The sequence below is a fragment of the Euleptes europaea genome, chromosome 14, assembly GCF_029931775.1.
Source record: "Euleptes europaea isolate rEulEur1 chromosome 14, rEulEur1.hap1, whole genome shotgun sequence".
Lineage (NCBI taxonomy): Eukaryota > Metazoa > Chordata > Lepidosauria > Squamata > Sphaerodactylidae > Euleptes > Euleptes europaea.
This window is the reverse complement of record NC_079325.1, coordinates 34,553,375-34,567,171: the sequence shown is the minus strand read 5'-3', so window position 1 is coordinate 34,567,171 and position 13,797 is coordinate 34,553,375. Positions and strand designations below refer to the sequence as shown.

Genomic DNA, 13,797 nt, shown 5'->3' with positions numbered 1-13,797 from the left:
GGGGCTTGAGCAGGTCTTGGCAGCTGCCTAGCGTTCCCATCACAAATTTGTTACAGCGGCAGCAGCATGTAGGGGAGCAAGAGCTATAACTCTTGTAGTATTCAGTGTCCGGGCACAAGTCCTGTGGCTCCAGCCAAGCAATATCTATGCTCAGCCTTAAATGGTGCAACCCTGTGTTTGCAATTCTGTTTAGTGGCAAGCTGTGTCACACGTAGATTAGAAAAGAAACGCCATTGCATTTCCAGGTTTCCAGATTCAGGTTTAAGGAGGGAGATAGACATGGTCCTCCCATCTTCCACTCCTGAAAATTGCCAGTAGATCTAGAGTGTAGATTCTCTACTTTTTATTACGGGGGAAACGAGAGAGATAATAGCTTTTGGCAGCTGAAAGTGTAGTGCCTTGAAGCAGGGCAGAGTAGGCGATGGATCGGTTTGAGCCATAGAATGCTTCTGTGCAACTCCCATTAATTTCAGAGGGGCTTGTACTGGAAAGCCTGGCCTGGGACTGTGCCTCATGTTAATTGACGAGAGGGGAGGTGCCCATTTCTGCACCGAATGTCTTGAGCCAGTCCTGCTCTTTTAAATACTCAACTGCATTGCCAGTATGGATATTTCTCTGCAGTTGGGAACATGTATGTTGCTTCTCAATCACGTGATTAATCAATGAGCCATGTTTTCAGCGATCTTAGGGAATTTCACAGATGGTCTTGAAGTTGGAAGGTTAGTAAATTATGCTGTAGCAGAAATTATGCCTACATTTCATAGGGTTTATATGCTGTATGCCATGTAGAACCTATGTGCACCATCCTTCAGACTTTCCGTTTATCATTTATGCCTTTTTTTAAATGTGAAAACTGACACCTGTTGCATAGGAGTCAATTTTGTGGTTGTGTCTTGCTAGCAAAAGTAATTTGGACAAAATTAATATTTTCTTCTGTCTTAGCCAATGTTTTGCCAGGATTTTTCTTTCTAAAATTTGCATGTCCAGATATCCTGCTATTTTCATTAACATATTTCAACTTTGTTGTTTGCACATGGCTGCCTATTTAGTATTCTCATACAGATGTATCTTTCCTCCTCTCTCTGATCTTGTATTTAGAATATTTAGAAATGTATAAAACAGGACTATATTTGCCTCTGCTTAGATTTGGGTTGTTTAAAAATCATAGACCGCTAAGCCCATGTGGTGAGAGGACGAAATCTCACTTTTTAAAAAATAGATGGGGTTTAATGCACAATGCTCATAAAGCAGGTGTTGCACAGGAATAATTTAAAAAACATAGGAGGATTACAACAGAACACCCTGGTGCTGACACAGTCAAAAGCACACCTAGCTGCCATAGAATTCTGTTCCCTGAGTACTTGTGTCGAGGCAGTTTCAGATGCCTCCGCTAGTTACATAAATGCCAAGTCATCTAATAGCTAAAAAAAACACTCACATTTTTAGATAGGGTCGGCAAGAAACCTATTCAGATATTTTGCTTTGTTTTTTTAAAAAAAATAATGGTATATTTTTAAAAATATCGGTTTCTTTTAACTTATGTGCTATAGAAGTGTGGACTCATTCAATAGGTAATTCTTCCTGTACTGTTTCAAGAGCTATCTTTTGTGGCAAGTTCAATAAAAAGTGGATTGCTTTGTAACAAATGATTGATAAGTACAGATTGCTGCATCAATTGGGGCATGATTGACAAAGTCAAAGAAGACAAGAAGCAGAAGACAGTCTTCTTCCAAGGTTGAAACACAAAGACAGCAAGAAGTCTGCCAGTAAGTGTAGGACTGTGAAGGCTGATTTAAACCTGATGCTGACGAGCAAGAACTTGCCTTTTCGCCATTGCAGGGAGCCAGCATCTTATTCAAACTGGACTGCTCCAATGCTAGCACATCAGGCAAAGCCTGCCTAGGCTGTGGCTCTCTGGCATACTAACATTGCACACATAGCAGCTGAGAGCCCAGTTTAAATGAGACACTGGCCATGTGGAATAATGTTAGTCTTTCAAGTGCCACTGGACTCCCGTTTTATGTGCAATGTCACACTGGTAAGTTTTCCTGTCCCACCAGCATCACATGTAAATTGGACCTGATTCTCAAAAAGTGGGTTGGAATAACACCCGGCGGCTTCATCAGGCTGCAAACTGACTTAACAGCTGGGAGGGTTTGCAAGTTGGTAGATTCTGCAGAGGTTTTCTCATTTGTAGCAATGAACAATGCACACGTCTGTTAGCAAATCTTTGGCTCTGCGATTTTCTGCTCTAAGGACAAAACTAAGCACTGTTGATTGCATTTTATTTTTCCTCCTCTAGAAGGTGCCACCTTGCAAGCAGGTAAAATTAGCAACTGCCTGTTCTTGTGCATTCTCTGTGGTGGCTCTTGCAGTATGGAACGCTCTTCTTGAGGCTATCTAGAAGGCCCCCATGTGTCTTATCATTTTGCAGAACGTACTAAACAGATATGTTCAGGAGGGCATTCTTATAAAGGGATCAGGACTATGGTATAATGGATCAGCTCAGGAGGCTGCTTCTATAAGTAGGGTTGCCAGCTCTGAGGTGGGAAATTCCTGGAGATTTGGGGGTGGAGCCTGGGGAGGGCAGTGTTTGGTAAGGGGAGGGACCTCAGCAGGGTATAATGCCATAGACTCCACCTTCCCAAGCAGCCATTTTCTCCAGAAAATATGGGGAACTCATATTTGTTATCTAGAGATCAGTTGTAATTCCAGAAGATCTCCAGCCCCACGTGGAGGTTAGCAAGAATATTATTGTCGTATATTGCAATGTTTATTGTATCACCCCCTTTTTACTACAATTCAATGTCTTCATTGACCTTTGTAACCCTTTCTTCAGTATGGGATGTCAAACCTCACAATTTTTATGTTTGCGTTGTTTTTCAATTTGCTTAGGAACAGAAGGAAGACCTTATGATTCAGTGGCTACCCTTTTCATGTCCTCATGACAAAACCAAGCTTGTGACCATGCTCAAGCTGAAACAAACCTGTAAAATGTGGGCATCATTGAAGACAGGGGTTTCTGAGCCAGTCCTATGGGAGGGAGGTGATCATGTAGGTCACTTGCCTTTGTAACTCGGCAAACTTCTCTCCCAGTGCTCCAGGAGCAGCAATACTTGTTGCTTCCTTCCAGGTTAAAGGCAGACCTCCCCTCCAAGCATGCATCCCTGCAAACCAATTGTTTGGGGGACCATGTGCAGGACATAAACCTACTCCTGTGTGAGCCTACTGCATAGGCTCCAGTTGCAGCATCTCCGATTGATCATCTGCCCCTTCCTGCCTAGTCTCCATACAGTGCTTTGAAAGGGGTCTCCTCATGAGGATGTTGCCAGTTACTGTGTTTACCAAGAAGCTTTATGGCTCCTACTAGAAATGGATGTCTCTCAGCTAAGTTCTAAGGCTTGATTTTGTTCCTGTGGACTTGTTATCTCAGTCAACCATTAAAATCCATGCAGGCTGATTCACTGCAGCCTTATGGCTGATCCTACAGGATGACTAAGCCCCACCCCAAGGTATTATATTTTGCTTTCTTTAAAAAAACTCACAGCCTTACACCATAGACAATTGGGAGTTGCCCCTTCTTTTCTGATGTGACATCCTGGTCTTTTAACTGGCCAAGAGAATGCGATGCTGTTCGAAGTTATTCATGCCCTGGTTACATCTAGATTAGATTACTGCAATGCACTATGTTTGAGGCTGCCCTTGAAGTGTTCAGGGACTTCAATCGGTGCAGAGTTCTGCCACCACATCACTCCAGTCTTGGCCCATCTACACTGGCTCCCAATCTGTTTCTGGGCACAATTCAAGGTACTGGTGTTGACCATTAAAGCCCTATATGGCTTGGGACCAGCACGCCTGAAGGACCACCTGCTCTTCAAACCTACACGACCACTACAGTCATCTTCGGAGGCCCTGCTTCAAGTGCCTCTGTTTTCTGAGATTAAATGGGTGGCCTGTGAGAGGGCCTTCTTGCTTGTGGAACCCAAACTCTGGAACTCTCTCCCCAGGGAGACTTGTCTGTCCCTTTTTGTTGCTGTTGCATAAAGGCTTTTTTTGTTTCATCTGGCTCTTCCCTCTCTGATCCCTTTCCTGCATTGTTTTAATCTTTAATGTTTTTGTATGTGTATTTTAGCTTTGGTTTTAATTGTTCCAATGATGTGTTCCTGTTTGGTATAAATGTTTTTAAGGTGTTGGTTCTTGTAGGTTATCCGGGCTGTGTAACCGTGGTCTTGGAATTTTCTTTCCTGACGTTTCGCCAGCAACTGTGGCAGGCATCTTCAGAGTAGTAACACTGAAGGACAGTGTCTCTCAGTGTCAAGGGTGTAGGAAGAGTTTCCAATCTCCGGGTCTGTTGAAATATTTCCTCCCCGTAGAGGCGTTCAAAATATTGTCGAAGGCTTTCACGGTCAGAGTTCATTGGTTCTTGTAGGTTATCCGGGCTGTGTAACCGTGGTCTTGGAATTTTCTTTCCTGACGTTTCGCCAGCAACTGAGGCAGGCATCTTCAGAGTAGTAACACTGAAGGACAGTGTCTCTCAGTGTCAAGGGTGTAGGAAGAGTTTCCAATCTCCGGGTCTGTTGAAATATTTCCTCCCCGTAGAGGCGTTCAAAATATTGTCATATTTTGAACGCCTCTACGGGGAGGAAATATTTCAACAGACCCGGAGATTGGAAACTCTTCCTACACCCTTGACACTGAGAGACACTGTCCTTCAGTGTTACTACTCTGAAGATGCCTGCCACAGTTGCTGGCGAAACGTCAGGAAAGAAAATTCCAAGACCACGGGTACACAGCCCGGATAACCTACAAGAACCAATGAACTCTGACCGTGAAAGCCTTCGACAATATTTTGTTTTTAAGGTGTGTTTTTATTATGTGTGTTTTTAACGTTAGCTGCCTTAATGACTCTGGTGTAGATGTTTATATCCTACTTTTCTCCCCAATGGGGGCCCAGAGTGGTTTACAACATAATTCTCCCTTCCTCTACTTTATCCTCACAACACCTCTGTGAAGTAGGTAGGCTGAGGAAGGGTTGTTGGCCTAAAATCACCCAGCAAGCCTCACAGAGTGAGAATTCGATTGTGGGTCTCCAAGATCCTAGTCCCACACTATACCTTAGATGTAAAAGGGGCTTACTTCTAAGTAGGCACGTATGAGCATGCCATTAAGATTGCAATTCTATGCAGGCTTTCTTTGGAGAAAGCTCCATCACATCCAGAGATTTACTCCCGGCAGACACCCCTGAATTGGGTCGCAGGGAGTGTAAAAGCTTAGTTGCTGGCTGATCTGCCCCACTCCTTTAAGGCTGCAAGACCCACAGAATGTACTTCAGACATTGAAACTTACCTGCAGCCGCCTTGGCTATTGGAACGTGTTATACATGAGGATTTTTTCCTGTATAAATATATTTTCTCTGAATGAATAGGATCAGCTGAAGAAGCCTCCAGCGAAACGTGGATACCGATCTAGACGACACGTCCTTCTTGTATCCCTTCCTCGGCGGTCTTTATGTGGACTATATTCTACTTACCTGTAGCACTGCAACACTTATATGCAACACTAAAAAAACAAAAACAAAAAAATTAAGAAAAGATCTTGAATACTTACCTTGATATAAGAACCAATTTGATTGACTGGCATTTGTGTACCTTATATTTAGTAATTTTGTATTTTTGTATATAGTGTACATATTGTCCTTTTGTAGTTAAGTATTTACTGAGTATCTTGCACTTTATTATATAGTAGTATTGCATTGAAATCGTGTGCTGGTTTTGTTTTCTCAACCTCCAGGTACTAGCTGGAGATCTGCTATTTCAGCTGATCTCCAGGCGATAGAGATCAGTTCCCCTGGAGAAAAAACTGGAGTCTATAGCATTGAAACCCCTCCCCTCCCAAACCCCGCCCTCCTCAGGCTCCGCCCCAAAAACCTCCCGCCGGTGGTGAAGAGGGACCGAAAACAACCCATCCGTTCCAATGCGGCGCGCTGAGTCAAGAGCCGGGGGGGGGGAGGCGAAGGTGGACGTGGGAGAACCTCGCGGCTCGTCCTGATTGGCTCCGGCGCGCAGCCCTAGAACGCGCCCCAGCCAACCGCCGCGCCTGGGCGGTCGACTCAGCCGCGTTCGGGACCGGATGGCAACGGGCTGAGCGGCGCCTGGTGGCGGGTTCGGTCCCCCGGCTCTGCTGCCCCCGCCATGGCCTCCTACTTCGAGGAGCACGACTGCGAGCCAGGCTCCGGGCCGCCGGAGACGCTGCATCGCCGGGCGCTGCTGGAGCTGGCTAGGTGGGCGCCCTGCGAGGCTCCCGGCCCGGGGGGTCCGGCGGGGGTGGGGGTCCGGCGGGGGAGGGGGTCACGCCTTCCTTCCTTCCTTCCTTCCTTCCCCGGGGCTGGTCACCCTCTGCGCTCCCTCCTCTGCGCCGAGCCCTTGACTCTGGCTCTCGCGCAGGTCTCTGTTCCACGGCCTGGAGCTCGACCTGGGCTCCCTGCAGGGCGGCGACTGGGCGCACCGGCTTCCTCCCCCGGCTGCCAAGCGGGTCGTCGAGGGCCTCCCGACCGTGCAAGTGACGCCGCTGCAGGCAGGGGCAGGTAAGCGCTTCGCCGGAGCCCCCACGGCGCTTCCCGGGCGGCCCCTGGGCGAGCTCCGGCCTCCGCGAAACTTCGCAGAGTCCCTCCTCCGGCCTCCCCGGGAGCAAATCAAACCCGCCCGACGCGAAACAAGGCGGGGGCGGGGAAGAGGGTGCGTTTTCTACGGAACGCTTCCGGCTTCGTAGCTCGTCTATGCCGTTGCAACAAAAACAGGGGTTCGGGGGGTTCTTGCAAACTGAAGGCTGTGGCTTCCTTGATTGAGTCCATCCATCTCTGGTTGGCTCTTCCTCTTTCCCTGCTGCCCTCAACTTTTCCCAGCATGACGGTCTTTTCCAGCGACTCTTGCCTTCTCATAATGTGACCAAAGTACGACAGCCTCAGCTTGGTCATTTTCACTTCTAGGGTCAGTTCAGGCTTGATTTGCTCTATAACCCACTGATTTACTTTATTTTTTTATCCATAACACTCTCCTCCAACACCACATTTCAAAGGAGTCTACTTTCTTCCTGTCAGCTTTCTTCATTGCCCAGCTTTCACACCCATACATAGTAATGGGGAATACGACGTGCACCTGTGTGTGTTAAGTGCCGTCAAGTCGCTTCCGACTCATGGCGACCCTATGAATGAAAGTCCTCCAAAATGTCCTATCTTTGACAGCCTTGCTCAGATCTTGCAAATTGAAGGCTGTGGCTTCCTTTATTAAGTCAATCCATCTCTGGTTGGGTCTTCCTCTTTCCCTGCTGCCCTTAACTTTTCCCAGCATGACGGTCTTTTCCAGCGACTCTTGCCTTCTCATAATGTGACCAAAGTACGACAGCCTCAGCTTGGTCATTTTCACTTCTAGGGTCAGTTCAGGCTTGATTTGCTCTATAACCCACTGATTTACTTTATTTTTTTATCCATAACACTCTCCTCCAACACCACATTTCAAAGGAGTCTACTTTCTTCCTGTCAGCTTTCTTCATTGCCCAGCTTTCACACCCATACATAGTAATGGGGAATACGACGTGCACCTGTGTGTGTTAAGTGCCGTCAAGTCGCTTCCTGCTCATGGCGACCCTATGAACGAAAGTCCTCCAAAATGCCCTATCTTTGACAGCCTTGCTCAGATCTTGCAAATTGAAGGCCGTGGCTTCCTTTATTGAGTCCATCCATCTCTGGTTGGGTTTTCCTCTTTCCCTGCTGCCCTCAACTTTTCCCAGCATGACGGTCTTTTCCAGTGACTCTTGCCTTCTCATAATGTGATCAAAGTACGACAGCCTCAGCTTAGTCATTTTAGCTTCTAGGGTCAGTTCAGGCTTGATTTAATCTATACCCCACGGATTAGTGTTTGTTTTGGGGGCCAGTCCACGGTATCCGTAACCCTTGTTGCAGTAAAACGGGTTCGCGGGGGGAGAGGGAGACCCGAGATCGTTATCAAGAAAACAGTTTATTTGCAGCTGCTGACTCAGAGGTCCTAATGGGCAGAAATCTCTGAGTCCCGATTATACTGGGGAAGAGAGATTGATCCCAATTCAAGTTATGACGATACATCAACAAGTTATGCCTATCTGATTGTATTACAGGCAGAAAGGCAACTCCAGACAGTTGCAGTTTCATCCAGTTTCTCCTATCCTTGTTTATCGTTCACTCTGACACTCCATGCCTCTTAGCCCAGTGACCCAGTGCACAGAGCAGGCTTGTAGCTAGGCAGAAATTCCTTCCCTGGCAGTCTGGAAGCTGATTATTACCGGGAGATCTCTGGGGTACTGTCACAATGCCAATACATCAGAGGAAGCCTGGGCTTTTCCTGGCTCCTAAAACGGCTACATCTTGGTGGCACAACAGGAAAGGCCCCGTCTGCGAGCCACTTCCTCTGGCCTAGGATGGTGAACACATGAAGCTGCATTATACTGAATCAGACCATTGGTCCATCCAAGTCAGTATTGTCTACTCAGACCAGCAGCAGCTCTCCAAGGCTCTCAGGCAGAGGTCTTTCACATCACCTACTTGCCTGGTCCCTTTAACCGGGGATGCCGCGGATTGAACCTGGGACCTTCTGCATGCCAAGCAGATGCTCTGCCACTGAGCCACGGCCCCCTTCCCAAAGGGGGAGGGTGAAGGGGGTTGTAGGCAAAACAGAGCCTTGGAAGAAGAACCTAATCAGGGGAGCAGGCCTACCTTGAGAAAAAAAATGAGACCACGCATATTTACTGCATTGTTTATGCCGCCCTTCCCCCAAGGAATTCAAAGCTGCATGCATTGTTTCCCATCCTCCATTTCATCCTCATAACAACCCTGTGAGGTAGGTTAGCCTAACAGTGACTGGCCCCACTTGGTGCACTTTATGAAAGGGGATTTGAACCTGGGTCTTTGAGATCATAGTGTAACATTCTTAACTTCAGCCCCGTGCTTGATTTGGAAAGATATATAATATCCACCCTGGCCTGGATAGCCCAGGCTAGCCCAATTTCGTCAAAACTCGGAAGCTAAGCAGGGTCGGCCCTGGCTAGTATTTGGATGGGAGACCTCCAAGGAATATCAGGGTCGAGATGTGGAGGCAGGCAATGTCAAACCATACCTCTGAACGTCTCTTGCCTTGAAAACCCTACGGGGTCGCCATAAGTCAGCTGTGACTTGACGGCACTTTACACTACTATCATAATATCGAGGGATAGGTTTTTGACCACACTTTATGCAGGAGCGGGAGATACAACACTAGAGGCCTTGCTGAGGTCCAGCATCATTTACAAGAGGTAATTTGTTGTGTTTCTGCTCCCACCAATGTTCTTCTTCTGGCCTGACCAAAAGTGGTCTGTCCCTGCCTCTGTGCATATGAATCTTCTTGTAGAATGGGCACTTTTTTCTCATGAAAAAACCCAAGCGGCTCACTTATTTTCCCTCAGCTGTTGGACAGTGGCTGCTTTTTCCTCAGTGATTTCTCAGTGGGGTGTAGTAGTTTGAGTGTCTAGGATCTGGGAAACCCAGGCCTGAATCCACACTCTGCCATGGAAGTTCACTTGGTGACCTTGGACCAGAAACACACGGCCTAGCCGACTTCACAGGGTTGTTGTGAAGATAAAATGGAGGAGAGGAGAATAGTGTAAGCTGCTTTAGGTCCCCATGGGGGAAAAAAGGTGGGGTACAAATGAAGTAAATAAAAATAAAATAATTGCTTTGAAATTCAGAGAATATATTATTGCAGCTTTAAAAACTATACATTTTAAAGGTGATGTTGCTCCTGGGTTTGCAAATATACTTTAAGATATCTGGCGGTTCTAAAAAAAAGGCTTTGGATTCCAGGGGAAAACACTGAGTGTACTGAATGATAATGTATTGAAGTATGGTTTGCATAAGGTCTACATAAGGGGTTTGAGTCATCTTGGAACCCCGTTTTAGGGGATTTTGGAGCACAGTTTGAAAAGTCATAGCCATTTGTTGTTGTAGTGGAAGCATACCACCCGCTGAGATCATTGTTTCCCTCTTTCCACATGTCTCTCTTCTGCACTTTTCCAGGGCTGAAGTGTCCTGTGTGCCTGCTAGAATTTGAGGAGGATGAGGTAGTCAGAAAGATGCCCTGTGAGCACTTCTTCCACACAGACTGTATTCTTCCGTGGCTTGGAAAGGTGGGAACCAGCACGGGAGATGCTCTTAACTAACACTGATGGGGGGGGGTGGCATTTCCTGGGACACTGATGCTCAGTCTTCCTTTCTTGTCCAGACCAACTCCTGTCCCCTCTGTCGTTATGAGCTGCCTACTGATGATGAAACATATGAGGAGTTCAAACAGGACAAGGTGAGTGATGGGCTGTAAATCTGGAAGACTTAGCTCTGAACCAGAGAGGCAGGCAAGATTAGACAAGCCACTGTTGCTAGGCCTCCACAGTTAATAATATTGGCATACCTTACAGGCTCAGTTTATTTTTCAGGATGGTGTCTAAATATAACAACAGTTTTGTCAATCAGGGCTAGCCTCCCTGCTGCCCCCCTTCTTTAACACCTTTATTTAGTTTGATTATTAGACATGGGGAACCTTGCCCACTGACTTATTCTTCCTTGGCCCGGCACACCGATTACTACACCGAGGAGCACCATTTTATGCATTATATGCAGATTTTCTTGATTCTATTGATTACAGATACTTATGGGGCTGTTTTATTTTTATACAAATGGTTTTAATATATTTATGGAATCTAACTTGTTCCGATTTTGTTGTAAGCCACTCTGAGCCTAGTATTGCTGGGGAGAGCGGGAAATAAGAACAATTAATTAATTAATTAAAATAGCTTCACTGCAATCCATGGTGCTTTTAAGGTCTTTCATCACAAAGACCTACATCAACCTTTTGAAGGAGGGATGGTGACAGAAGCAACAAGATGCAGCTACATGTTTGGGGCCAGTCTGTCCACCTCTCCAACCAAGCCTTTATTGTATCCCGCACATTATACATTGGTGAGAGAGAGAGCAGTGTTGGTTAAGCATCTGAGCTGTTAATTGGGCAAGCCAACAGTTCTGATGTCACCTCTTGTAAACCCAGCAAGATGGTCTTAGGCAACATTATTCCTACAACCACTGACCTGCCTTGCAGCCTGTTCTAAAAATTATGCCAGGCATTCAAAAGCAGTGTGCATGCTTAGGAGTTATTATTAAATTTGGCTTGGATGATGTCATAACACTCTAGAAAGAAGACCCTGGGAAGAGCTGTAAAAACCTTTGCAGAGCTGAAGGTACATGTAGAGGAAGCTGAAATGTGCAGCTTTGTCTGAGCTCACCTACCAATTCCTATTGTGTGTGTCAATGTGGAGAAACTTCAGGGGCAGCTGGTCAAGCTGAAACTGCCACTCTTGACACCACCTGTATCTTTCAGCTAAATGCCTCTGTGTGAAAATGTGGCCTTTTTCTGTGGAATAAATTTAAGTTACCTCATTCTGTCAAGCCCAGGGATTGTGCTACATGCCAGACGTATCTAGAGTGCTGAGATGGGGTGGTGGTGATAAAATCCTTCTTTTTTTTTGTAGAACATTTGAGTACAGTAACACCTTGAAGACCAGCAAAATTTTATCAGTCACATCTTTGCTGTGTCAGACACAAATAGAATTCTGTTCTGTGAGCTTTGACTCTCAAAAGCTTGTACCTTGGGAAATTCTGGTTTTCAAGGTGCAGCTGGACTCAAATTTTGCTGTACTACTAAAGAACAGTTACCCACCTGAAGCTTTTGTTTTTGTACAACAGATGCGGAGGGAACAGCAGGCACACCGACTGGAGTACCTTCATGGGGCGATGTACACATGACACAGCTATTCCCCTTGAGCCCTTTGTACTCCCCTCCCCAGCACTGGAGGATTACCCGCAACCTCTTCCATGGCTGGCAGGGGCCAGGGTGCTCTTGGCACAGAATTCTGCCTCTCTCCAGTCCAGCCAAGGGCTTTTCACACAGAAACATTGCCTTCTTCCAGAATCCAGGAATAAATTCCTCCATGCTTATTAAATTCTCTGCATGGTGTGCCTTTTCTGTATCCTTCCTTGTGATGGAATCTGTTGGGGGGTGTCTAAAAAAAAAAAGTTTGGTTTTTTACTCTCCCCCAGAAAGGATGGAAACCAGTCCTGGGTAGCTGCATGCGGACTGGACAGACTGCAGCTCAGACTACTCTGTGAGCTAAAGAAATGGATAAGCGTATGCTGTTCTTTGACCCTGAATGACACAAGGCTGCTCTAAGGTTGACTTATCAGAACATCTCTTGCAAATGGGGTGAATCTTATGAATTCATATTATTCAGCAAACCAGTCCCATTTTGTTTTGGAAGCTTCATCTTGGGTGAAGCATCCTTCAGATACTTTTGAAAGGAGTTTGTAAAAAAAAAAAAAAAAGTGGGGGATCCCATGTTTGTGAATGTTGCTTCTTCTGATCAGTGCAGATGCTACGGGGTGAATTTGGCCCTAGATCAGACATGTATAACACTATTTTGTAATATACATGTACGACAAGACTCTTGCAAAAGAGCTGTGCATTGGGAATGTACACAGCCAGTAACCCCAGAAAAAAAGGCAACTTCTGGAGCAGGTGCCCCCTGGCTCATGTGGGATTGGGCCATGGTTCAGTGGTAGAGCATCTGCTTGGCATGCAGAAGGTCCCAGGTTCAATCCCCAGCATCTCCAGTTAAAGGGACTAGGCAAGTAGGTGATGTGAAAGACCTCTGCCTGAGACCCTGGCGAGCCTCTGCCAGTCTGAGTAGACAATACTGACTTAGATGGAACGAGGGTCTGATTCAGTATAAGGCAGCTTCATGTGTGAGCTGTTGGGTCTTGCAAACAGCTCTGCTTGGCCTGCCTTCTTTTTTTGCTATATGCAATAACAGCAGCACAACAGAACCCAGTAAAAGGCTCGCATACCTGATTGGGGCAGTTTGACTGGCTGCTATAATAGCCAAAGTTAATTTGTGTGTTGCTACACTCCAATTGGCTAGGGACTAGCACAGCCATGGTAGATGTTTGTGTAGGGTCCTACTGGCTGCTGCCCCATTTCTCCCCCCTTGTCCTCACGCTTGCTACCCTTTGTTCATCACAGCGGTTGAGGGATGGTTTTTTGCAACTGGCTTTTGTGTGCTGCAGGTGTGGCCTAGAAGCACGGTGTAGATATGCTCCAGTGTTCTGGGAATGTCTGCTCGCAGAGTTCTCCTATGGCAAAGCTTGGCTGTGAGCCTGGCAGAGCTATATTTCAGTAGAATAACTTTCCTCCCCTTTCATAGAGCACATAAAACAGTTGGAGGCATGGTATGGCTCCCCCTTTCCCCTCCCAACCCTGGCTGCCTGGCTTCAGGACCTAAAATTTCACAGCCTGCACTGACAACAGTTTGTAGGCAGGCCAAGGAACTAGTGGGCAAGAAGCAATAAGGAGCCCTGGAGCCAGGACTTCCACTTCTCGGCTCCAGCATCTAGAAAAAGCAGGGCTGTGCCGACAACTATGAGTTTGTGACATTCTCACTTGCACTAGTGCTTGAAGGGGATGCCAAGGACTCAAGCCTTTGACACTAGAATAACTACATGGACACTCCTGCTGCCTTTTCCGTTCCAATTTTTGGCTTGCACCAAAGAGGGTTTTAAAACAATCATCCCAGCCTAAAGGCAAACACCATAAGGAATTCTCACCACTAGTGGCACTTCTGGCCAGCTGAAGCCCATTTTGCTACTGGCCACTCTCACTCCAGCTCTAGACCCTCCTCCCCTTGAGTGCCGGG

The 13,797-nt window shown here is 46.6% G+C and overlaps 1 protein-coding gene across 1 annotated transcript; it reads left to right on the top strand.

Moving 5' to 3' along the window:
- The first annotated feature begins 6,191 nt into the window (after window positions 1-6,191).
- On the top strand, window positions 6,192-11,877 carry RNF181 (ring finger protein 181). The gene is made up of 5 exons (XM_056860782.1): window positions 6,192-6,280; window positions 6,444-6,583; window positions 10,079-10,188; window positions 10,284-10,358; window positions 11,795-11,877. Exons 1-5 carry the CDS (start codon window positions 6,192-6,194, stop codon window positions 11,852-11,854), a joined length of 474 nt encoding a protein of 157 aa, XP_056716760.1. The 3' UTR covers window positions 11,855-11,877.
- The last annotated feature ends 1,920 nt before the right edge of the window (window positions 11,878-13,797 follow it).